Source organism: Beta vulgaris, chromosome 3 (assembly GCF_026745355.1).
Source record: "Beta vulgaris subsp. vulgaris cultivar EL10 chromosome 3, EL10.2, whole genome shotgun sequence".
Lineage (NCBI taxonomy): Eukaryota > Viridiplantae > Streptophyta > Magnoliopsida > Caryophyllales > Amaranthaceae > Beta > Beta vulgaris.
This window is the reverse complement of record NC_079204.1, coordinates 52605365-52633118: the sequence shown is the minus strand read 5'-3', so window position 1 is coordinate 52633118 and position 27754 is coordinate 52605365. Positions and strand designations below refer to the sequence as shown.

At 37.2% G+C, this 27754-nt stretch overlaps 2 protein-coding genes across 2 annotated transcripts; both read left to right on the top strand.

The window, feature by feature from the left end:
• Positions 1-1487: 1487 nt before the first annotated feature.
• LOC104889460 (protein STRICTOSIDINE SYNTHASE-LIKE 10) lies at positions 1488-11374 on the top strand. The gene is made up of 3 exons (XM_010674683.4): positions 1488-1892; positions 9574-9837; positions 10588-11374. The coding sequence occupies exons 1-3, from the start codon at positions 1594-1596 to the stop codon at positions 11156-11158; spliced, it is 1134 nt and encodes a 377-aa protein (XP_010672985.1). The 5' UTR covers positions 1488-1593; the 3' UTR covers positions 11159-11374.
• Positions 11375-12284: 910 nt separating this feature from the next.
• LOC104889459 (protein STRICTOSIDINE SYNTHASE-LIKE 10) lies at positions 12285-26966 on the top strand. Its single transcript, XM_010674682.4, has 3 exons — positions 12285-12770; positions 19135-19401; positions 26220-26966. The coding sequence occupies exons 1-3, from the start codon at positions 12487-12489 to the stop codon at positions 26794-26796; spliced, it is 1128 nt and encodes a 375-aa protein (XP_010672984.1). The 5' UTR covers positions 12285-12486; the 3' UTR covers positions 26797-26966.
• Positions 26967-27754: the final 788 nt, after the last annotated feature.

The following is a 27754-nucleotide window of genomic DNA, read 5'->3' as shown; positions in this document are numbered from 1 at the left end:
ACCTATTGGATGAAGGTAAATGTTGATGCAGGCTTGGGGGGTTCTTTGGGTTGTGGTATTGGTTTTGTGTGTCGGGACTATATGGGTGAGGTGTTAGCTGCGAGCACATTCCAGTTTCATGAGGCGTGGGAGACCCGAGTTGCGGAAGCGAAGACAATTTTCTATGGATTGAAAGTGACTTTGGAGCTAGGTTATACACAAGTGGAAGTTGAAAGCGATTGTCTCTTGGCTATCCAAGCTTTAAGAAGCGGAAAATGGGGTTCTAGTGATTTTCATTTAATAATTTACGATGTTTTAGATTTAGTTAACTCTTTTTCTAGTGTTGTATGGTCTTTTGTTAAATGTTATGGGAATAAGGTTGCTCATATGTTAGCTCATCTCCAACCTTGGGAGATTGGCAAGCGGTTGTGGGTGGATGATTTCCCGGTTGATGTGATTTCTTTTGCTTTGGAAGATATAATATAATCCCCCTTTTTTGGGTTCCCTTCAAAAAAAAAAAAAAAAATTAGGCGTAGAAGACCAATATACATACTTCCTCCATTCTAAAATAAATGAATCACTTACCATTTTAGTCCATTTTAAAATAAAAAATGTTGCTCCTTCCGTCTCAAAATATAGTTCCCATTTTTCTTTTTTCACGGTAATTTATGCAAGTAGAACCTAAGAGGAATATTAAATGTTTTTTGTTTATTTAAATAATGTTGTATGGGAAAAGATGATTTTAAGAGAGAATGGAGAATAATTGGTAAAAGAGCATTAATTGTAACATTTTAGTTGAATAAATTGAGGGAAAAATAAAATTCAAGAAACAAATAAATGATGTGACATGATTTTTCCACACAAATTATGAAAAAATGTGGAACTAAATATGAAAATGAGAACTATATTTTGGGACACCCAAAATGGAAATGAGAACTCTATCTTAAAACGGAGGAAGTACAATATTTGATATTTACTTCTCTCTATCTCTATTCATCACATGAATTAGAGGAAGAGGTGGTAGCTCAGTGGAATACTACCACGAATTGCAGGACATTACCCAGGATTCGAATTCTCATCCCAATAATATGTTGGACATTTAATTCTAAACTGTTTAGCCTTATAGCCTCTGAGCTAGTGTGTCTTAAAAAATTGACTTTCGAACCAATATACTCCCTCCGTCCCAAAATATAGTTCCCATTTCATTTTGCACAGTCTCCAAGACGTACCTTTGACCTATAATATCTTCTATTTCTTATTAATAAAAAATATAAAAAGATATTACGAATTTATACATTGAGACGAATCTAACAAGACCCCTCATGAATATGTTTTTTTGTATACATTAGTATGAATATTTGGTCAAAATTTTTAAAATTTGACTCCCAAAATAGAAATGAGAACTATATTTTGGGACGGAGGGAGTATTCATCACATGAATCCCTCTCTTTCTTTTTATCTTCTCCTAAATCTATGTGCCAAAGTCTCACATTACATTTATGAGAAAGTATTTGTTTTTGGATATGAACAGTATTAGATTTTTTGTTAATCAATAGTCTTCCAACTCCCCAACACAACAGCCAACACTTGGGCTATCTGCATCCCACAGAAAAGATGAGGAAAGGGTCAGACATGGTTCTCACAGCATCTGCAATTGCAGCACTATCATCCTTCATACTACTCTTTCTTCCTCGTTTTCTCTCTCATCCTCCTCTCTCTCTCCTCAATGCTTCCCAAAACCTTCTTCATCTGGCCCGGCCCATCCAACTCCAAGCTGCGTTTGGGCCCGAGAGCTTGGCCTTCGACCCATCTGGTGGTGGTCCCTACACTGGTGTTGCTGATGGCAGAATTCTCAAGTGGGACCCGGATTCCAACTCTTGGCTCGACTTTGCTTTCACCTCTTCTTCTTCTAGGTATGTATAATTCATTAATTTGTACTACTAGTACTACTCCCTCTATTTATTTATTTATTTATTGCTGTCCTCAAAGTTGTGATTTTCGACAATCAATTTATTACAATGAGTAAATGAATCCGTAATGTTTGGTTTGTAAAAATCAATAACACATGTCTCTAAGGTTGACCAACAACATAAATTAGCTGACATAAATGAATCAGCAAATTTCGGCTGATATAATGATTATGAATGAGCTTGAAGGTAGGGGTGAAAGTTCGGTGTGCGGTTTGGATTAGGGCCTAATCCAATCCGATCCGAATAAAATTTGGATTTCAATTTTTCAATCCGAATCCAAACCAATTAGGGTTTGAATCCGATCCAATCCAATCCGAAATTTCATACTCTAGATTGGATCCGATCCGAAAATCCGATTTTTTTTTAAAACTTTAATTTTTCGTAGAAATAAATTAAGCACAACAGCAGCCTAGTAGATTTAGGAAATGAGGAATTAAGTGCAGTTAGTGCTTTAGGGGAAGGATTGAAGTTCTATGTGTATTGGACTATGGAGTAGGTTTTTTTATAATAAAAAATCAGTTAAGCACTTAAGCCCAATCCACATATATAATACAAGGAATATTACTATTCGGTTATATTGGATTTTTGGATCCAATTACCCTCAATCCAATCCGATCCGAAAATCCAATTTTCCAAAAATTCTCAATCCGAATCCAATCCGAACACAGTCAGAATCCGATCCGAATTACTAATTTGGATTGGATTGGATTGGATTTTGGATTTTATCCGAATAACTTTCACCCCTACTTGAAGGACATAACTACATCAGTACATCTACATCTACCCTACTAGGTAGATTACCCACTTCTAATATATTATTAAAAAAAACAATTGTTAATGTTGAGTTGGATTCCACTTTGCATTAAATTCTATTAGTAATGGGTAATTTAGGCTATGTTCAGTTCACCTTATTTTTGCTTATTTCAGATCTAATCAGATCAGATCAGATCAGAAAAAATAAGTTCAGATCAGATCAGTTCAGATCATGCTTATATTTAAAAATCATTATATCTTTCATTACATATTAGTAAAAATTATAATAATTAAATATTAATAAAATATTAATTGAGACGAATCAAACAAGACCCCACATGACTGTATTTTTTCTTATATATTGAGAAAAATCTAAAAGATAAGATCTTGTAATCAGAAAAAATAAGTTCAGATCAGATCAGATCAGAAAAAATAAGTTCAGATCAGATCAGAAAAAATAAGTTCAGATCAGATAAGTTCAGATCAGAAAATTTCAGGTGAACTAAACATAGCCTTACCCAATGGGTCAATCAAGTTTTATCCAAACTTGAATAAGATGTATTAGTGTGGGAAATCATTGGTTGATTTCGAAAATGTGTATTGTAGAGTGTATCTATTATACACTCGGGTGTACCATGTGCATAATAAGGTTATATTTTACTCATTTGGAGCTAACCTATTTTGTTATTATACTTATTTGGAGGTTTTAAATAAGCAGCGAACAAAAAAGTAGCTAAAATTATGTACTTCTCTGATTCTGAAATAAATGAAATGTTTTTGTGTATGATAAAAATTCTAGTGTATTGTAACATATCAAGTGGTATTTTTGTAATAAACCCAAAATTATGTACTTCTTCGTTTATGAAATAAATAAGACGATTTTGTGAAAACTTTTTAAGAGAAGTGTTTTTCTATATGAGAAGGGAGAAAAAAATTGTCGCAGATTCACAATGATCAAATACCATCTACTGATAAATTATTGTTTTTAATTTTGTTATTTTAGAAAACCTTATTTTATGAGAGTGTGATAGTATATTTAGGATATGTTCAGCTCACCTTATTTTTGCTTATTTCAGATCTAATCAGATCACATCAGTCGACACGATAGTTGTATTATTTTGGTTTTATTACGAAGATGCCACCTCTTATACTGCTGTAACCTATATGCATATCACTAAACTATGTAAAGTGATAAGGGTCGAAGTCCGCAGGGAATAACAAGAAGAACACTAATGTTGCTAATTGTTGCAAGCTAAGTCGAAGATTTAGCAAAATGTTTGGTTCGTTAAACTAAGAACTAAATTAAGTAATTAACTAAGAAAAACATTGAGAGAAGGGGATAAACACCATCGAATCATGATTTAAGAAATAAGAAGCGCGAAGTATAGGGGAAAGGATCAAGCAACAAACTCTCACTCAATTCTCACTCTCATGAGCAATTAAGTAAGAAAATAACATAAACATCAACCCTAATCTCCTCTCAATTTGACCAAGGCATCAATAAAAAAACATTCCAATCCTAGAATGCAAGTAGACGATAGTCATGCTATTGATCAATTAAGAAATCCAATGGAATCCCTTACTTCTTATTCAAATACCAAAATCAATCATGGTGGGGTTTTCACCCCAACCCCCAACTAATTAACTACTCACTAATCATCATACTCACCGGCCCATGATAAGGGGGCCAATGGTTGTAGTTCATATATGGTGCAAAATCACCTCTTTCTACATGATAGTTGTAGATTTGGTTGGTTTGCACCATCATGCCATCATAGACACTCCGCATGCCTTCCATCCTAGAAAGCATACGATTTTGAGTGAGAGAGAGGTAATGGCATGCTCAAGATCAAAGGAGGAAGAAGAGTAAGAAGGAGATTGTCTAGTGGGTCGACCTTGTGGAGGGGGGGACAACATGCTCGACACGGGGTGTGGGATCTTCATCTTCGGGCTCACTTGCGACATCCCAAACATTTCTAGCTTCTCAGTCAATCCTAATGGCCTCGGGGTTGGGGAGGAAGCAATGGTGGTGACCCTTAACAAACCAACTCCAACGCTCCGGGTCATGGGTAGGACGGATCCATTGCATCCGTCGCAAGGCATCAAGGTCAAGGAAAGGGTTACTATCAATGGTCTTGAGTTGTTTTAGGTCTTCCCCAAAACCCTTATTGGTGGCTATCAAAGATATCATGCCACCAATGTTTATGTCCCCCTGATAGAGTTCCCCTTTTTTATCTCTACACATCATTCTAAGAAGTGAAAACCCGAGTTTAGCATTCCCCCTAAGCGGTCGGGGGTCTCGGTGACCATGTAGAGAACGATGAGGTCTTCCTTGGTCATTTTACTAAGCTCTTGCTTAGTAAAGACACACCCAACGAAAAGTCGATGGGTGTACCGAAGGATAGATGAAACAATGGTCGTAGAGGAGACGGATCGAGATTGAAAGTTGGAAAGTCGAGAGATGAGCCTCCAAAAGGCTTCTTGGTTGTAGTTGGGGAAGTTTGGAGGTGAGGGTGATAAATCCTCGCCTCCGAAGGCCAACCAAATACCCCATTAAACTCCGCTAGGGTCATTCGAAATTTGGTGTTAAATAGTTGGAAGGAAATATCAAAATTTTCCTCCCCATTTAGAGTTCGCTCAAGGGACGCGAGAAACTCAATGGTGACCCGCTCATATGTCAAAGCATGCATAGATGAAAAACGGTCCCAGCCTAGGTCCGTTAAGCACGCTAGAACATCTTGGCAAATGCCAAGTGCTTCTAAGGTAGGGTCGTGGTAGAATTTGGTCGGGTTGATTTTTTAGTGCTTAAGTACATCATAAGCCTTTTTATGATTTGAGTCGGGGTCAAACCGAAAGTTAGGAATGTGGATTGAATCATTGGGGGAAGGATTGGCATTTGTGAGGTTTTTGTTTTTCTTGGTGCGTGAAGTCATGTTATGGAGTTTAAAGAGGATGCTCAACCACTATGCACACACTTAGACAATCAATAAATGGACAATACAATTCCCAAAATTTCAACAAAGTCACAATCAATATATACACCAACAAAGTTCCAACAACTCAAATGATCCTAGGGAGGTTCCAAAGGTGCTTCTATGACAACAATTCCAACAATCACAATAAGAATTACAAAATAAAAACTAAAAAGAAAAATTACACTATAAGAACACACAAAACACAAAGATCACAAATCAAAAAAAAAAAAACTAAGAAATAAAAAACTATCTAGAAAAACAGCTAATCCTACAATCACAAGCAAAAAGTAAAAATAAACTAACTATGTAGAATGAAAAATAAAAGAGAAGAAAAAAATAGAAAAATTAAAATAAAATAAATATAAAATGTGAAAAATAGAAGAAGAAAAAGGAAGAGATGATCTTACTTAAATGTAGTAGGCAAAGGTGGTTCAAATCTTAAGATGAACCCAATTTCTTCAAGCAAACCCAAAATTCAAGTGAGAGAAGAGGATGAAGAGTTTGTGGGAGATGAATGAGATTTTTGTGAAGAAAAAGAAAGTAGAGGATGTACTGGAAGAGAATAGAGTCAGAAAAATGGAGTTGATGGTGATTTTAATGGAGTTTGTGAGAGATGAGAAGGTAGAAAGATGGAGAGAGAGAGAGGAGAAAAATGTTAGGGTTTGAAATGGGAGAAAATAAATGAGAGGATAGAGGGCCGAAAAATTAAAAAAGGGGCGGAAAAAAAATGGGAGCACACGCTCCGTGTTAATCAAGAGCGCCCGCTCCTTTGGGAAATTCTGAAAATTCACAAGGAAACGGACGCCCGCTCTTCTTTCGCTGGGCCAAGGAGTGAACTCTAAATGGGGAGGAAAAATTTGATATTTCCTTCCAACTATTTAACACCAAATTTCGAATGACACTAGCGGAGTTGAATGGGGTATTTAGTTGGCCCCCAGAGGCGAGGATTTATCACCCTCACCTCCAAAACTTCTCCAACTACAACCAAGAAGCTTTTTGGAGGCTCATCTCTCGACTTTCCAACTTTCAATCTCGGTCCGTCTCCTCTACGACCATTGTTTCATCTATCCTTTGGTACAACCATCGACTTCTCGTTGGGTGTGTAATTACTAAGCAAGAGCTTAGTAAAATGACCAAGGAAGACCTCATCGTTCTCTACATGGCCACCAAGACCCCCAACTGCTTAGGGGGAATGCTAAACTCGGGTTTTCACTTCTTAGAGCAATGTGTAGAGATAAAAAGGGGAACTCTATCAGGGGGACATAAACATTGGTGGCATGATATGTTTGATAGCTATCAATAAGGGTTTTGGGAACACCTAAAACAACTCAAGACCATTGATAATAACCCTTTCCTTGACCTTGATGCCTTGCGACGGATGCAATGGATCCGTCCTACCCATGACCCGGAGCGTTGGAGTTGGTTTGTTACGGGTCACCACCATTGCTTCCTCCCCAACCCCGAGGCCATTAGGATTGACCGAGAAGCTAGAAATGTTTGAGATGTCGCTAGTGAACCCGAAGATGAAGATCCCCCACCCTGTGTTGAGCATGTTGTCCCCCTCTACAAGGTCGCTCCACTAGACAATCTCCTTCTTACTCTTCTTCCTCCTTTGATCTTGAGCATGCCATTACCTCTCTGTCACTCAAAATCGTATGCTTTCTATGATGGAAAGCATGCAGAGTGACTATGATGGCATGATGGTGCAAACCAACCAAATCTACAACTACCATGTAGAAAGAGGTGATTTTGCACCATATATGAACTACCCATTGGCCCCCTTAACATGGGCCAGTCCCCGGCAACGGTGCCATTTTGACAAAGGATAAATTAGGTCGTTAGTAATCTCCTAAGGTCAACCAAAACCTAACTAAATCACTAAACTAGGTAAAGTGATAAGTAAGGGTCGAAATCCGCAGGGAATATCAAGAAGAACACTGATGTTGCTAATTGTTGCAAGCTAAGTCGAAGATTTAGCAAAATGTTTGGTTTGTAAAACTAAGAACTAAATTAAGTAATTAACTAAGAAAACGCTAAATGATTAGACAAGAAATTGATTGATAAAAACACTGGGAGAAGGAGATAAACACCATCCAATCATGATTTAAGAAATAAGAAGCGCGAAGTATAGGGGAAAGGATCAAGCAACAAACTCTCACTCAATTCTCACTCTCATGAGCAATTAAGTAAGAAAATAACATAAACATCAACCCTAATTTCCTCTCAATTTGACTAAGGCATCAATCAACAAACATTCCAATCCTAGAATGCAAGTAGACGATAGTCATGCTATTGATCAATTAAGAAATCCAATCGAACCCCTAACTTCTTATTCAAATACCAAAATCAATCATGGTTGGGTTTTCACTCCAACCCCCAACTTATTAACTACTCACTAATCATCATAATAATACTAATAGAAGGAGAAAATAAATCAAATATGAACAACTAAACAATCAACACACCATCTAATACAAGATTAAGTGAAATACTAAAATCTAAACATGAATTAAACTAATTTAGACAAAATTTAAATAAATAAAAAGATAAAAGTATAAAAAGCAGAGAGAAGAGGAGATATTACTTAAACCATGAAGAAGAAAGGAAGATCTTGCATAAAAATCACAATTTTTGTCATAATCCAAGCTACAAAACCATGGAAATCTACTTTCTCTCTCTAGAACTTCACTTTCTCTCACTAGATTAAGCTAAAAACTCTCTGAAAATGATTTATTGGAATAAAAGTTAATTTGTCATTAAGTGAAAAGAATATTTATATCCTTACAAAAACGGGGCCAAAATCAGCGTTTAAGAAAAATTTGTCGTGAAAATAACAAGGAGCACGCGCTCCTTGTTAAATAGGAGCGCACGCTCCTATCAAAGTGAGGCGATGGAGCGAGTGCTCAAGGGTAGCTCCTGGGTCGCTCCATCCCTACTCCCAACAAGGTGGCTGCCGAGCAGGTGAGGAGCGCCCGCTCCTTGATATAGAGGACCGCCCGCTCCTTGTCAAATGCGCCCAAGGAGCGTTTGCTCAATGGGAACTCCTTGGTAGCTCCAAGTTTCTGCCCTCTTCTACCATCTTTAATACGTAAAGGAGCGTCCGCTTCGTTGTTCCTCATGCTAGGAGCTCCAGCTCCTCGGTAGCTCCCTCCTCGCTCCAAGTTTCTGATTCGTTTTGTCATGTAAAGGGGACTGGAGGAGCGCCCGCTCCTTTTCCCTTTTGCACTTTTTCTCAACTACAACCACACTAAATAATAGTTAGTGATCAAAGGGGAGGGGGAAAGAACCATGAAATTCCATCTACCTAGCATGCATCGTTAGAGGATGAAAATGAGGAAATTAAAGGAAAAAGCGCATTTGAATTCAAAATTATCATGTAAATCTTGCCAAAATATGCATATGAGTGAGACTAAATTCTCACTCATCAGTAAACATGCTCGTGATGTCGAGGGATGGGAATGGGATAGTTATCACTTATCAGATTGCCAATTGGTTTCGGGATGGATAATGACTTGGACTTGTAAACATGTTCAGATTAATTTAAGCAAACAAAGAGAACTATAATTGGGTTTTGGGGATGGAACTGCACTTGGGTTGTAAGCATGCTCTTGAATGTCGAAAATGCGAATGGAACAGTTGCTCCATTGTCAGGTTTTAGGATGAACAGTCAATTGGATTTCTTAATGTGTTCAGTTCAAGGTATCAAAGAAGAAAATTGGTGGCGGATCATGCCAATTATAAAGGAAACCATTATATGTTTTCGTACAAGCTGTATTGTTCTGTTCAGCTTCTTGTGCTAGATATACGCTGCTGAATGGAGTATAATGTTCTGAATTTTGCTAATGAAAATTATCAGTACTGAATTCATTCCCATTAAATGTTTTTTCATGTTGAAGAAAGGAGTGTACGCGAGCATTTGCACCAGAATTGGAGCATGTATGTGGCAGGCCACTAGGTCTGAGATTTGAACAGAAAAGTGGAGACCTTTACATTGCTGATGCCTACTTTGGCCTTCAAAGGGTTGGGCCTGAAGGTGGTTTGGCCTCAAATGTGGCAACTCAGGCTGAAGGCGTTCCCTTGTATTTCACCAATGACATGGATATTGATGAAGAAAATGATATCATCTACTTCACCGACACAAGCACGAAGTTTCGTAGAAGGTATAGTCTCCTGTAGATTATGTGCTTATTTAGTAGTCACTAGTACATTACTTCAGACTTAAAATATCCATGTTTCAGCACTAGGGTTCAAGTAAGATCTCGAATAAGAAGTATTTCAAGATTTAACAAGGAAAGCAGTAAACTAATGTTGGCACAAAAAAAATTCTGGGTAGGACAATTTCATATGTTAATGTTAACCTCTGATTTTTACCGTTCATGGAGTTTTATCTGGTTTACTTATTATAAATTGGTTCGAGGACTCGTAGAGGGATCACGGTCTCACAATGATAGCTGATTTAAGATCCCTTTAGAAGACGCGTATACTGGGTACCTTGAAGACTCTAGGATGTTGTACCATAAAATGTGTGATTCAAGACCTGCCTATTTTATTAGTTGGTAGCCTTTGTGCCTGACAAATGGGGGTAGTTTGACTGGCTCTTATTCTTCAGCTTCTTTTTTCTCTTCCTTGGGAGGCCTTTCTTGTCATTGGTCCCATTCTCATATCTCACATAGTTTACAGAATTACGGTATTACTTCCTTCAGAAACAGCATCATCAACTCCCTTGTTTCTGTTGAAGAGACTGCAACCTTATTCTCTTATTGACTGGCTGACTGCTATGATCTTAGTCATATGAACCCATGGTTTATGAACGTGAATGATTAGCCAATACTGAAATGTACGATAGACTACGTTTGATTTAAGTCATATTATAAGAAATTTAGCTAACATTTACTCGCATTCAATTGCAGACACTTCATGCCATCCATTTTAAGTGGAGATCAGACAGGCAGATTCATCAAGTACAACAAATTAACCAAAGAAGTCACTGTCTTGCTGCGTGGTCTTGCCTTTGCAAACGGAGTGGCTTTGAGCAAAGACCGTTCATTTGTGCTGGTAGCTGAAACTAGCACCTGCAGGATCTTAAGATACTGGCTTCAGGGTCCAAATGCAGGCCAAGTTGAAACTTTCGTTGTATTGCCTGGATTTCCGGACAATATAAGAAGAAACTCGAAAGGCGAGTTTTGGGTTGCTTTACATGCCAAGAAAACCCGTTTGGCAGATTGGCTTCTTAAAAATTCTTGGGTCGGAAATGTGTTGCTTAAGCTCCCGCTTAGCTCTGCACAGCGACTTCATGCTTTGTTTATGGGCGGGCACCATGCAATTGCGGTGAAGTTGAACGAAGAAGGAAAAACGGTTGAAGTTCTGGAAGATGCTCAAGGGAAGCAAGTGAGGTATGCTAGTGAAGTAGAGGAGAGAAATGGAAAGTTGTGGATTGGTTCTGTTATGATGCCTTCGGTTTGGGTCTACAATTTGCATTAATACTGTTTTTGTGCATATGATGTATAATAATAGGAGAGCGTAACATTAGTAGTTTAAGGACTATCACTACTCACTAGTGTATTTTTCATATTCTTGATCCATAATACGTTAGTTAGATGTAGTTAACACATAGTTAGTTCGAATTGTGTTATTTACGATGATAGTTATTTTCTTTGATGGGAGTATATCAATTACATAATCACATTTTCTTTTTAATTGCATATGACATGCATCCATTTATACAAATATATTAAAAGGCGTGCGTGACAATGTATACATGTCACGTGGCACCTCAGTTACTTCACTTGCCCAATGTATACATAAGTCGTGTCAATTAACAAAAGTAAAATTAGCTTGTAACAAGATTTGAAGTTGTGACCTCTTGCTATTATACACGACACAATTAGCATCTCAACCAACTTTTAATCATGCTTTAAGTGTCTATATTATCATATTTGTACCTTTTAAATGTTGAGTTTTCCTTGATATATTTTAATGGAAATAGGAAAAAAATGCATATAAAATTCGAAAACACTAGTTATTCTATTATAAGGAAACTTTTTGACTATACCCGACCTAAAATTGTACTCAGTTTTGGCTAAGAGCTTCACATTTGGGGTTGTACAAAAAATAAAAATCTTTATTTGGTGATGGTCCACTTTCTTAAAAATTTGACATTTCACTTGTTCGTTTAGTAGTTAGTTACTAATTTTGTAATAATAAATCAAGATCAATATGTAAATATATGCATGTAATAATTAGTAACTTTTAATGGGAAGTGACCGAACGTGATAGGGATGAGTAAATGTGTAGTGTGAGAAAGGGCAATTAGGAGTTTTTAATTATTAAGTTTGGTGGATTGCAAGTAAATAACTACAATATCGTGAAATTTAGGAAAATTATAAATCTCTAATAGTTAAATGTTCACGATTTATCTAACCTCTTACATGAATAGTAAAGTCGCTATAATTTTTCAGTAGCGACTTTACCTACATATCACTTCCTTAATTCAATTTTGACTTACTAGTCCATGTGACCGAAAAGTAGATAAATCGCAAACATCAAACACTTGGAGACTATTTAACATTCCTCCAGAATTTATGACTATACTATAGTCCTCATACTCTTGGTATTTCTCTACACCAAATGTTATTCCATGTATATCATATTTCCTACATAAAGGGAATGGTCAAATATTAGTATTATTCATGTACATGTCCCTTTCCTAACTTGAACAACCTTACTACTTACATTTGGACCTCCACGTTTCTGATCCTCCTTCTCTATCTCTTCAACATCATCTCAAACAATCACAAATTCTTGTAGGAATGATCCCATCAAAGTTTTTGGCAGTTCCTACAATTATCCTCATATGTGCCTTTCTAATCACCACATATCTTCCTTACCCAAACAAAGATAGTACTAATAAAAATGGTTCAAAACTTTCGGAGTTGCTAGAGGTTTTGCCTATAGATGGCGCTTTCGGGCCCGAAAGTCTCGCCTTCGACGCGGCCGGCGACGGGCCGTATGCTGGTATATCCGATGGCCGGATTATAAAGTGGCTCCCTCATCAACGGCGTTGGGTGGACTTTGCCTTCACTTCTCCTCTAAGGTGCACATACATCCCTACATAAATAGTTTTTAATCATTCTACTAGCTACTTGTCTTTTTTTATTAGGATTGGTGCATTCATTAAGATTCTTTTTGTTCCCTTTTTTTGTGTTAATGTTGTTCCCAATAACTAGTTTTCCGAAATCAATGCACGTTTGCTAACGTTGTTTTAATTTCAAGTGTCATTGGGAAATGTTTGAGGGACCAATTTGATCTTAGCTTGTTATATGGATTATCATTAATAGGGAGTAGCTCAAAGAATTCTTTGATATATCCTATTTAAATAATTCTTCCGTTTTTCGATTCCTTGCATCGGTTTTTTTTCGCATGGACAAAGGAGAGGAGAGAGATAAAAAAAAAAGAGTCTTATGTGCTAAAAGAGAGAAAGAGGAATATATTGCCAAATATAAAAATGATGCGAGTAATAGAAAATTTTCAAAAATAGAAATGTTGCAAGTTGTTAAAAAAACGAAGGAAGTATTAATAATTATAAAAAAATCTATCAACCATCCACTTCTGTTTAATACGTGCTACGAACAAGATAAGAAAAGATCTAAGTATGGGTGATAGCTAGTGATCTTCCAATTATAGTCAATATTATTTAGTTTTTTTTATCCATATGAGCCACAAAGGCAGTACAAAGTACAAAGAAGGTAGTAGCGGAGCCAAGATTTCAAATTGAGGGATGCACAACACATACGATATTGTTAAAGATCGGACTGTTTTTCTATTGCCTTTGTTTTTTTTATCTAGGTGTATGTATCACATATCATTTCCTATATTCATTGTTCCACATGAATTAATTATATGATAATCAATCCAACATATTACCACTAGCTTTTTATGCACGCGATGCGTGCGATGACATTTTTAGGCCTAATTATTACTAAGTAGTAAACAAAAAGAAAATGCAAGTTAGTATTTTAAGTTCGTTCACCTCCATTTTGTGAATAAGATTCTTTGAAATACAATCAAATAGTACTCCTTCTACATTTTGTTCTTTCTTTTGCAGTCATTAACTCTTTGCATTTAAGTAGCATTACATTATTACTCCCTTAGTTAAACTTATCTCTATTGAACAAAAAAAAAAAAAGTCCATATTATATGTTATGTTGAATTTCCAATGGAACAATATTATAATTTGGCTAATTTATACTTTGATCTACACTTGTATTTGAAACCCATATTATAATTTCGCTAATTTATACTTTGATCCACACTTGTATTTGAAACCCAAAATTTTGAGTGACGTGTTGTAGCCTGTAGGCACATCCTTCTAGAATTTTAACAAAAAATATTTCACTACCTTTTCCACTACTTGGCAACATCAGTATAATTTCACTACTTTTGATAATCATTTTCTCTCTCCTCTCACTACAAATCTACAAACCATATTTTCAAGGAACATAGTTCATCAAACTATACACTATACAATAAGAAAATCAACCTTTTCAAGTATTAAGCAAAGCAGTAGATCTAATTCATCAAAAATCCAGTAGCCGTATCAACCACTTTTGAAGGAAGCAAACCAACTTCAGTTTTTTCTTGAGTCAATTTTATAACAAAGAAAGGTAATTTCTTAAATCAACTAACTTCAGTTTTTTCTTGGGTCGATTCTATCATCCCAAAATTTAATCCGAAAAGTATGAATCAATTTCAGTTTTTTTCCCCTTGCCTAACATCTAAATTATGATCTCACAAACTTATATTTAAAATTTTCATCAGTCTCATATTTAAAATTATATTTGAGATAAAATTCTAAATTTTCATAAACAATTTGATATTGAAATTTTTTTAAAAAAACAAAAATTGTTTCTTTTATCTTGTTTTCTGATTTAACATGAAACTGAATTAAATTTAAATTGTATAAAAGCCTTTTTTTTCCATTTCAAAATTTTACAGTTGTCTTGGTGCTTAATTTCACTATTTATTTTCGCAAAATAATGTAATTTTTTTTATGAAAATAAAAATTGATTTTTGCAAAAACCGTTCGCGAAAACTTTGATTTTGGTTTTTTTTTTCAGAATTTATTTGTGAAAATGGTTTTTTTTTGCAAAAGTTATGAGCAGAATTTTTAATATTGGATTTTTATTTTTTTAAGAAAAAATTTGTTACTTTTATCTTGTTCTCTCATTTCATGTGAAAATAAAGGGTTAAATTTAAGTCCTTTTAAACTAATTGCTATCATCTCCCTTTTTTCTGTTAGTCGCTACATAACAATTGCTATTGTTTTTTCAACTAATTTGAAATAACTTGGAAGATTAAAAGAATTATGTACCTTTTTGGAAGTTTGCAATTCGTCGATGGACAAATGTGTGATATCCCCGTTGAAATTTTATGTTTTGTTTACAGATTTTTATGCATAGCGTGTATTGGTAAAGAATAATTTGTAAGTGAAATTTGTGAGTTCTTGAGAATAATCATTTGTAAGTGAATTTTGTGAATATTTTTTTTATGTATTTACGCGCTACTATATTAGTTTTGGTTTGTAAGTTAATTTTTAATTTTTTGCAAAGTTTAGTGATATGTGGGATTTCTTGAAGGTGATTTAGAAAGGGATTTGTAAAGTATCCTAACATAAGTGATTTGGGAGTGATGTTGAAATTTAATTTCCGATAGCTTTGTTTGAATCCCCAGTTTTGGTAGTGATATTATTTTTGTAATTTAGTAAGGGAAAGGGGGGGGGGGTAAAATAGTCAGTTCAAATGAGGACACCATAGGTCCCCCTTCCCTTATGTAATAGAGATATATCATATAAGTACTAAAAATAGAAACTAAATTATCATGTAAAGTAATTAGCGGTACCTAATCTTATACTTTTATTTTAATTACCAATATTATTAATTTGATGAATTGCATATTTTTTTTTTTTGAAACATGATGAATTACATATTAATTTGATAAATTCTTCATCTTACATATTATAGATTAAAGTTTATTTGTTTATTGTTGGGGCCTATATATTTCCAAAAATAAAAAGCTGGGGGTCGGTCAGACAATCCGAAGTCTAAATATCACACAATGACTTTCCACCTTTCCTATATATTCATGTGTTACACTCTTCTTCACTTCAGTGTCCAAGCCTCAGCAATACAATTTTAATTTTTTTTGAAAAACAATCGGGGGGTCACATGCACCTCCTGGCTCCGCCAGTGAATTAAAGAAGGGGAGGGAGGGATTCGAACTTGTGACCTATCATTTACAGCACCGCATTCTTAACCATTAGAAAAAGACATCCTTAGTTCAATATTATCTAGTTAAATGCTAAATAGATAGATATACATATTACAACTTAATTCTTGCATCCATTCATATCTAATATTAACTAATGCTGCTTCAAAAGTAATTCAATCACATTGTGATTGCTACTCCCTCCGTCCCATAATAAGTGCTTGTTTCTTGTTTACACGGTCACCAAGACGTAACTTTGACCTTTAATATCTTCAATTCCCTATTAATGAAAAAATATAAAAAGTTGATATTATGAAACTACATATTGAGACAAATCTAACAAGATTTCACATGAATATGTTTTTTTATATATACAAATGAGAATATTCAGTCAAAAATTTTAAAGTTGACCCACAAAAAATGAAATATGCATTATATTATGGGACAGAGGGAATATAAAATATAAATTGAAATATAAATAAAGTTTCTGTTAGATTGAGTTAAGGAGGTCCACCTTATATTGGAATTTGGATACTGAAAGAGTACGAGATAGAGCCATAGAGGGTCTGGAACTACTAACACTTAATAGGGATATTTAACTTTCTACTCAGACCAACTTAGTTGGGTGTAAAGGTCCATAATACAGAAGTTTGCTAGAACAACAGAATTAGGTTAAGAACATTGATTATCCGATATGATGGAGTATGATTGCAAACGAAATTCAGAACTATTACTAGTAAACTATTTTGGATGCTTATTGAAGTCTTCTGGTTTTGGCGTAAATAACAAGTTGTTACTTTATGCAGTAGGTTCGTTATTGTAATGTAGAGTCTTTATTTGCTAGGTACCAACACTTTAAGTAATGCGTACTATGTTGTAATTGGACTGTTAAATAAAGTGTTATAGGCGTCTTATAGTGAGATGTTAAAATAACATCTCATATAAAAAGACAAAAAAAATTTGATAACAAAGCTAATTTAACGTGGTACCAAAATAAAGTCACAGTATTAAAATGTAACATCGGTACCAAACTGAAAGTTGGTACCAAAATAGAGTTGGTAGTTGCTATCAAAGTACTCTATTTTGATATCATTTTGACTTAGCTTTGATAAATTTTTTTTTTGTTTTGTCATTTTGACATCGCACTATAAAACGTCAATACTTTCTCTAGTTAAATCTACTTCCTTCTTTATCAGTGTGTAACTATATACTGTTATAAAATGAAGAGTTAGGAGTGCCAATACTTCATAAAATTCAACCAACCATCAATTCCAAATTAAAGGCCAATATTATTTACAATTATCTAACTAATTTGCTTAATGTATCTCTCAAGTGATGATGAAATCACCCAATTTTGGGTTTGTGAATAGTGCCATACACCTAATCAGGAGCTCAGGTTCATCTTAAAAAGGTTGTATGGTCTATGCTGATTGTTGAAACTTGAAAGTACTCTCTGCAATTGAAATTGCTATAAATTATTACAATATATAAATATTTATTATAAAAAAGGAAAAATTTGTCAATAAATATCATAATTTGGAGACTTTTTTGAAATAAATACCGAGGTTGTCTCAAATTTGATATAAATATCAAGGTTGACTAGATTTTTTTGGAACCACTACTACTTGACGGAATCTTGCACAAAAGTTAGTTTTGCTCCGTTAGTGGTATGTGATATTACAATTTTGCCCTTCCTCCGCCACCACTACCACCAGCGGCCCCTACCACATGCAAGAACCATGTTTGCTACTGTTGCCACCGCCACCACTCTCACTTACCCAAAAATCGACCCACCCATAACCACAACAAACTGCGAAAACCACCACCACCTCCATCCACTCAAAAATCATCCCACCCCAACACCCTAACCAATTACGAAAGCACCACCACCTCCACCCATCAAAAATCAACCCACCCCATGATACTAACTAACTACACCCCACCATACCTCGTAATGGTGGTTAGGAGAGAGAAGACGATCACAAGGGTAGTGAGTTTCGTGGAATTTTGGTGGTAATGGTAGTGGAGGAGATTAATGAAAGGTAAAAAGGTAATTTCATAGCAAGCCACTAACGTAGAAAAACCAACGATTTTGCGAAAATCTATGAAGTGGTAGTGATTCCAAAAGAAATAGCAGAAAGTTAGTATTTATATATAATTTCAAACAACCTAGATATTTATTTTAAAAAAGTGTTCAAAATGTGATATTTATTAACAAAATTTCCTTTGAAAAAAGTATCTAAAGCATGAATATAAGGCCTTGTTTGGTTGTATATAGGAAGTCATACTTCCTATGAAGTTATTTTTCCCATGTATTTGAAATTCCTAGGAAAGTAAAATTGTGTTTGGTTGATAATGGGAAGTAGAACTTCCTATGGGAAGCTCTACTTACCTAGGGGGACCTAGGTAAGTAACTTCCTCCATTTTGGAGGAAGTAGAACTTCCTAGGAAGTGCAAATTCCCATGATTTTGCTAACCAAACAACTTCATATACTTCTACTTCCGAGGAATTTGTACTTCCTATAATTTATTTTGTCAACCAAACAAGGCCTAAGGATAACATAACTAAACCAAACAATACATTTCAAACCACTAGGCTAAGTTGTATTTAGTATTATTATCATAAAGTATTATATTAATAAATGAATTTTTTCCTTACCCGAAGTATAGCCCGGACCTAATAACTAATTAGTTATCCAAAAGGTGGAAATGTTTCTATTTTGTAAGATTATAATGTCACATCTTCGTTCGAGTCGATTTCCATGAATTATCTGTGTTAATGACAATTGTCATCCTTGATCTAACCTAAGTTGATACGAATGGTATGTGTCAATTATCATTGTATGGCTGTCATATTTCCGCATCAGTCATCACCGTATGTATGTATGAAAATTGCTCCACTATGTTTGGGACTAATTTGTAGTAGCACATAATTTCAAACATTTTCCCATAATTTAATTATGTTATGAGTGTGAATAGTGATACGTCACATTCGTGGCGCTTTGGATGTTATCTAAATTAATTGCTAAAGTTTTATAGGAGTAATATTCGTCTATTCGAAACCTTAAATCGAATTTCGTCTACAATATTGTGCTTATTTACTTATTTACACCAGAATAAAATATTGGTGGGGCTAAAATTGGACCCATTTGTTTTAATGAATTTTGTTTGATTTTGCATTTTAATTTTAATAGGGAAGTATGTGAAAAGCAATCTAATCATGAACAAATGGAGCATAAATGTGGACGGCCATTGGGCCTAAGTTTCAACGACAAGACAGGGGAGCTTTATATTGCTGATGCGTATTTGGGCCTTCTGGTTGTAGGCCCAAATGGTGGGCTGGCTAGAAGTGTTGCAACAGAAGTTGAAGGTATACCCCTTGGGTTCACTAATGGGCTGGATATTGATCAGCAAAGTGGGGATGTTTACTTTACTTCGAGCAGTACTAGGTACCCAAGAAGGTAAATCCATCCCTGTTTTATTTCTTTATGTTCTGAACTTTATGCATTTAACATGTGTGCATGCATGAGTAGACCTTGTACAAATGACAAATATTTAATTACTCCCTTCGGCTTTTTATTAGTTTAACCACTTCTTTGAAATATGTATGTGGATTGTAGAAGAAAAAAAAAAGGTCTTAATTTATTGGCATATTATATGGAAGTTAATGTTGTGGCCTTGTGGGGATTGAAAAGTAGAGTGAGAAGATAAAGATAATAAATAAACAATTAGGGGACCATTTTCAAAACTGAAAAAAGTAGGTAAATTAATAAGGAAAATCGAAAAAGAAAGTGGGTAAACTAATAAAAACGAGAGGGTGTACTTCAAATCCGAATTATACTATAATCTATATGATCTGATTCCTAATTTAGATCGAAATTGATCTGACTCAAATAAAAATTAACATGAAATAATCTTTATAAAAGTACCAAACCAAGATTTTTTTGATTCACACATCACTTGATTTTTTTTTTTTTGAGGGGAAAGAGGCGATGTGCAATATATTAAGGAAGGGACAAAGAGTCCATGAGTACATAAGGAGCAATTTCCGGGGGTACATGACATTCCCACCTTTGCTCAAAACCAAACGGCACAACTCTAGCTAGGTGATGGGCTACGCTATTCCCATCTCTACGCACATGAGACCAAGAAACACCATCAAAGTCCTTACAAAAGAAAAGCACATCCTCAAAAATAGTATCAATATCGGAAAAGAAAATGGCTCCCTTTGAGAGACGAGAGACTAAGCCTTTACAGTCGGTTTCAAAGATGACGTTGCGGAGGTTATGAGACCGCGCCTGTTTTACAGCAAATAACAAGGCTTTTCCTTCTGCAATCTCGGCTGGCCACCACGCTCGAATGCGCCTGCAAGCTGACCACAAAACCTGTCCCGTGCAGTCCTTGGCTATCACTCCTAGACCGACCCAGCCATCAGCACCTACAGCCGCGTCCGAGTTGATTTTGATCACCCCAGCAGCAGGGGCTTGCCAAACATGAGAGCTGCTGCCAGCAGCAAGACCAGCAGCTCCATAAACGCGTTGGGCATAAGCTTGGTAATCTTGACGAGCCTTCAATGCACGCCCAACCAGCTCACCATTAGCCACATTAATCCCTGCAAATAATGCTTGGTTTCGTCTAAACCATAGGGTCCAGGCAATAAAACTCACTCCCTCCAGCTTCTCATCTTCAACATCTTTCCAACTCTCAAAAACATCCAACATTGAGGTAACTTCAACTTTGGGAACCAAATCGGCGAAACCGCTAAGATCCCACACCTCCTTCGCGTGAGAGCAGGTAAATAAAACATGAGTTAAGGTTTCCGGGGCAGATTTACAAAGAGGGCACACATCATCTTCTAGCAGGTGACGGAACTTCAGTAAGGCTCGAACCGGAAGAGTAGAAGAGCATATCCTCCAGAGAAAGTGACGCACTTTCGGGGAAACATTCAAACTCCACAACTTCACCCAAGCTTGATGAAACTCGTCAAAATTACATGATTTCCCAACCATATAAGCAGTTTTCACCGAGTACCTCCCATCCTTTGTGAAAGCCCAACACATCGAATCTGTTGTTGAACGTTCACTCAGAGGGATAGCCAAGATCGCATGAGCATCCCCTTCTTCGAAATTTTCTAGCACAAAATCTGTCCGCCACTCATTTGCATCCTTGTCAATCAAGTCACTCACCATCTCCAAACCACCAAAAGGTTCCCCAGATAAGAAACGCTCACCATTTTTACACACCCACGGATCATCCCAAATTCTAATACTTGCTCCGTTACCCACTCTCCAAAGTAATCCCTCCTTAAGCAGAGATTTGGCACCCCAAATACTCCTCCAAGAGTAGCTACTTACAGGGCCCAAAGAAGAGGAGAGAAAAGACGAACTCGGATAATACTTAGCTTTCATAACTCTGGAGAAAAGGGAATGCGGGGCCTGAAGTAGCCGCCATGCTTGATGCCCCAAAAGGGCTTCGTTGAAAACACCAAGATCTCGGAAACCCAAACCGCCAAGGCATTTTGGAGTGCAAAGAGCCGCCCAACTTTTCCAGTGAATTTTCCGTTCCGAACCATTCTGACCCCACCAAAACTTAGCCATAGCCGAATGAACTGATTGAATGACTAAAGCAGGAACCTTATAAACACCCATAAGGTAGGTAGGAATGGCCTGTACAACAGCTTTCAATAAGACTTCCTTACCAGCTCGAGAAAGGAGTTTTTCTTTCCAACCTTGAAGCTTCTTCCAGATACGATCTTTCATTTCCGAAAACAGCAACTTCTTCGATCTACCAGCAAGAGTCGGGACCCCCAGATACTTCGAATGGCACTCCACATGTCTCATAGCCAAAAAATTTGTCAACTCCTGTTTCTGCACAGCATTCACCCCTCTGCTAAAAGATATCTCCGACTTCTCAATATTAATTTTTTGTCCGGATGCCGCTTCATATTTGTTGAGAATATCAACTATAGTCATGCATTCCTGTCGAGTAGCTCTAGCAAAGAGTAAACTGTCATCAGCAAAAAGAAGGTGAGAAATTTCAGGCCCATTCCGGCTAGCCCTCGCACCGTGAATCTGCTTCTCTAAGGAGGCCTTAGACAACAGAGAGGAGAGAGCATCAGCAACCAGAATAAACAGATAAGGGGAAATAGGGTCCCCTTGTCTAAGGCCCCTAGAAGGAGCAACATAACCACAGACATTACCATTCACCACAAAAGAGTATCTCACAGAAGAGACACAATTAATAACCAACTGAACCCAATCCACCGCAAAACCCAACTTAAGCAACAAACTCCGCAGGAAACTCCATTCCACCCTATCGTACGCCTTACTCATATCCAACTTCATCGCAATGGACCCCCTCCTGCCCCGAAATCTATGCTTCATGGAATGAAAAATCTCAAGAGCAATAAGAGCGTTGTCAGTAATAAGACGACCAGGGACAAAAGCACTCTGGTTTTCCGACACAATATCAGGTAAAATCACTTTAAGCCTATTCGCAATTACTTTTGAGACAAGCTTATAAATGACATTACATAGACTAATAGGTCGAAATTCAGAAACCAGAGTAGGAGAACGAACCTTCGGAATAAGAGCTACATTTGTTGAATTGACAGAATCCGGGGGCCTAGTCCCATGCACAATACCGATTACCATAGCAGCAACCTCATCCCCAACAATATGCCAAAACTTCTGATAAAAAATCGCATGCATACCATCCGGCCCAGGAGCTTTGCACGGATGCATCTGATTCAAAGCCGTCCAAACCTCATCCTTTGTAACCGGTCGAACAAGAGTCTCGTTCATATCAAGAGTGACACGAGGTGAGAGAGATGACAGAACCTCATCTATAATTGCCGTAGGGGGCTGACTGGAAGCAAACAGGGAACCATAATAGTCCTCAATAATCTTCTCAACATCCTCCGCCTCATCTTTCCATTGCCCATTCTGATCAAATAACCCATTAATGTAATTTCGTTTCTTCCGTTGCGAAGCTTTGTGGTGGAAATACTTAGTATTTTTATCACCATCACGAAGCTCAGCAACACGGGATCGCATATACCAATAAGCTTCCTGTCTCTCTAGCAATTCATCAAGCTCAGCTTGTAGAGAGATATTCAGTTCACTATCTAATACCGAGGAGCCACTTTGGACCGCAACCAAACGCTTTTCCACGTTCTGAATTTTTTTCCCCAACTTCGAAACCGCAGACTTCCCCCACACTAATAAGTCTTCCGCCACTTTTTTTATTTTTTCAACAAGACCAGAACTGTCTGCTTGCTGCCACGCATTTTTCACCACCTTTTCACACTCCGAATCAAGTAACCACGCTGTCTCAAAGTAGGATCGTTTATTACGGGGTCGCCTGCGAACTGAATTCCCACACACACGGAGCAGCAGAGGAGTGTGGTCAGATTTGAACCTGGTTAAATGAGTAACTGTCGCCTGCTCAAACTTGGTACACCAACTCGAATTTGCCACAAACCGGTCGAGCCTCTCCCGTATCCGCACCCTAGGATCTTTTCCTCTCTCCCAAGTATACCAAGAGCCTACATACCCCAGGTCTCGAAGCTCCATCTCCTCCATCACCTCTCTAAACCCCAACATAGCACTCCTCTCTCCCCCCACACCTCCCTCAATCTCACTTGAGCAAAGGACCTCATTGAAGTCCCCACTGAGAATCAAAGGACCGTCAAAGGACTTGAAAGAGCGAATGAGGTCCCAAGTTTTATGTTTTTGAGACGTCTCCGGCCACCCATACACCCCTATGAATCGCCAAATCACATTCGACTCCCCTACAACATCACCGCAAATATGATTCCGCGAGTAGGAAATAAGAGTAAACTGAACTCTCTCTCCTTTCCAGAACAAACAAAGTCCACCAGAAGTACCCACACTATCAACACCAAAAGCATTATTAAAACCCAACTTAGACTTGATCTTTTCCGCAACAAATCTACTAATCATAGTTTCAGAAATAAATAACATATCTAGGCTATGAACACTACTCCATTGACGGAGCATTCGAACTGCCCGGGGGTTGCCCAAACCCCGACAGTTCCAGCATAAAAGATTCATAATGATGGGCGGGGTTGGTCCTCGCCAACCTCCGCCGTACTAGAAATCCAACTTCTAGCCATATCGTCATCACCAAAAATACGACATTTCTTTCCACCATGATCAGAAGACTCCAAATCATCATTAACTAGCATATTATCTACCAACTTTCTCTTGTCTCTAAGTTCAGCAGAAATAATAGCAGGAGGAACAACCGCAACATTATTCCCCGCAATGTTCAGTTTAGTCCCCCCTTTCTTTTTCAAAATTTTAACACGACGACCCCCTTTGAGGGGCTCCCCACTTCCAACAGAAAAAGTAAAAGGGGAATCACTTACGTGGTGGGAAGGGCTCGTAGCACCTGCATGATGAGGGACACAAGATACTGACTCCTCGATAAAATCCGCTTTGTCATGTTGTGGCCCCACTACCGAAGATCCGTCGACATTCACCACCATCTGCTGATTCTGAACCTCACTCTCCTGCACCATAGGATGATGGGGCACCTCCACTTTATCATCTTGGACAGTGAAGTTTAAGACTTTGGCACAGCTCAAAAAGACTTGAGCCTCCTCCTTCATTTTCAGCCGTCCTTTTCTGGGCGAGGCCCGGAGCCACGACCCCCACTGCTTCACTTGCACCCTATCCTCTTCAACTGCGTGTTGACAATCCCGTTCGATATGACCCACAAGGCCACAGGCAAAGCAGAACGTTGGGAGGCGTTCGTATTTTATATCAATCTGCACCACCTCCCCTCTCGAGTTTCTCACTTTTTGAATACGTCGAAGCGGTTTTGTTACGTTCAACATGACTTTCAACCGGGCAGAAGTATCCCATGCAACACCATCAGACTCGACCTCCAAGACTTTCCCGAAACTTTCCCCAATGAGTCTAATATGCTTCTCCGAACGACTGTCCAAGGGGAGGTTGTACAACCGCACCCAAAAAGGGCAGTGAGAGAGGGAGATCTCAGAGGGCTGCACACTCCCCTCAATTTCATTCATCAAGATTAGGTTTTGGTCAAAAGTCCAAGGACGCCCCTCAAGAACCTTCGTCCGATCCCGAGCAGAGGCGAATTGGATTACAAAGAGGCCATTCTCTATTGATCTAAACAAAGCTTTCCTGGAGATGGCCCAGATTTGATTCATGGTATTTTTAAAGGCTTCAAAATTATAGGGGCGTTCGGTTAAGACCCTCCCTACAATTGCCAGTTCCAATACCGAGTCCACGTTCTCACTAACAACGCCACCCAAAGGGATAATTTCCTCCTCGTCTTCAGTGATTCGCAGACTGGAACATTTATTGATCAAATCATCAGCCATAGTAGCTGACAAACGAGCCCTAATCAGGGTGAAAAGGCTCCCTAAACGAGACTAGAGGCTCGCCAAACAAGACTATTTTCGCTCAAACCCTAGAGAAAACCCTAGCCATACAACACATCACTTGAATTAGCACGTCTAATTTAGGCACAGAGCCTCACTCTCAAAGGGGCCTTCAAATTAAAATAATAAATAAAAATTATTTAAACACAAAAGACTTGAAGCTGATGGTCAAAATGTCTGCAAGTTTGTTGAATTCAACTCTTCTTGTATTGTATCAAAAGTTTTTGAAGAGAAAAACTTAGTTTGATGCATGCTTGTTATTTGTTTTACTTGCATATTTTGATGGTTTCTTTTATGTTTTTTTTTCATACAAAGGCCTATTTTTCAGTATTAGCACAGGGCCTCCATATTATTTGGATCGGTGCTGGTCTAACCCCTCTATGCATGTTTACATTCTTCTTTAGTTTCTTTTTTGTAATCAACAAATCTCTTAATATAGCCCAACTTGATCTGTATCTTGACCCTTGTTATATACTTATATCAAAACATTAATCTTTTGGCTTCTGCTTCTCACACATTTATTTATCCCCCTCTCATAAGTCATAACCTTATTTTTTATGGTCAAATATCTCTATATCTCACCTAGAAATCATTTTTCAACTACCATGGAAATCATTTTATGTATCATTCTTTACTTTTTCAACTATAATAAGCTTTGTAAAGGTAACTACATTTTTTTTATCATAACATTGTTTGCTGGCAAACGGTTGTTCTTTTGGACTGAACTGAAGTGAGCTGAACTGAAACTCTGCCGAAAAGAACAGAGCCTTTCCGCCTTACTCTTGGTACTTCCAACAGGTCCTACATAGGCGCAAAAGCTAATCATTGAATGTCAATTTACAGGAGCTACATGTCATTGATTCTTAGCAATGATAAGACAGGAAGGTTGCTAAAATACGATCCAGAAACAAAACAAGTAACGAAGCTTCTTGACAACCTCACATTTCCAAATGGAGTATCCTTAAGCAAAAACAGGAAGTTTCTTCTGCTAATTGAGACCACTAGTTGCCAAATTCTAAGGTATTGGCTTAAAAATACTCCAAAATCTGGAACAGTTGAAGTTTTAGCAGAACTCCCAGGTTATCCAGACAACATTAAGATGAACTCAAAAGGACAATATTGGGTGGGAATTTATTCAAAAAGAGGCAAAGTTTTGAAGTGGCTTCTTTCATATCATTGGGTTGGAAACACCATTGTGAAGCTCCCATTTAACGCCGTCGAATTGGTTAAACTCTTTGTTAGATTGAGAGCCATTGGTTTAGCTGTGAAGTTGGATGAAAACTGTAATGTATTGCAAATGTTGGAGGATAAAAGTGGTATGTTGAAGTTTGTTAGTGAAGTTGTGGAAAAGGATGGGAACTTGTGGTTTGGTTCTGTAGTTTTGCCCTTTGCGAGTTTGTATAAGGATCATGAAGCATAATGTTGAGACAAATTAGGAGGATGATGGTTATTTTCTTAAAATTCTATTTTGCATATGTTTCGAACCACCACTTTTGTGAGTGTAAGTACTTTTCTTACTATTAGAGTGTAAATACATATACCAACGACGATGTGCTGATATTAGTTAAGGTTGAGGTGATGTGAACGATAGATCGTGGGTTGAAATCTCCTCTCCCCTTCTTTGTACACACATACGTGAAATCTGTGTTACATTTTAGATGTACAAGGGGAGAATAGCCATGCCTATTAGACTAATATTATCAATAATCAACAAATTATAAGTTATATAAGGAGATTATTCTGGTCGATTTCAAACAAATTTGTATAATTGTATAATGCATGAGATATTATAGCTCATTGGCAGTTTTCTAGAAGTCCTACTTCCTTTTGTAAGGCCATCTGCAGGACAATTGTCCGTCCTAGAAAAAATGAAATTCACTATGTATAAGGTACCACGATGATTCATACCTTAATGAATCATATTATTGTTTCTACATAGAAACTGTCAAAGATGATTGTAGTGTTGAGAGTTTTAAAATCCCGAGAAGGTCTGAAGTGACGAGGAAGAGGTTTCCAACGATCTTGCAAAACACAATGAAAAAGTTGGCCCAAGGATTTTCACGGAACAGCCCCTCCAACACTCAAGTCAGTTGAGATTGAGGTAGAGAGAGAAAGTGAGTAAATGTAGGGAGAAATGCTCTGATTTTGTAGGTGAGAATTTTATACCTTTGACTAATGAGACAATCCCTATTTATAGAGGATGGGACCTCCGATAAATAAGGACCTTTTAGTTAGCTTCAGTTGGTGGAGGATTATCTCTCCTTGATGTAGGGGTATTTTAGTAATTTGACCATACATGGCCAGTCCAAAAAATGGGTCCAAACAATTATAGTGAAACCATCATAGGTATTCTCTGTGACAAGGAGCTCAAATACCTC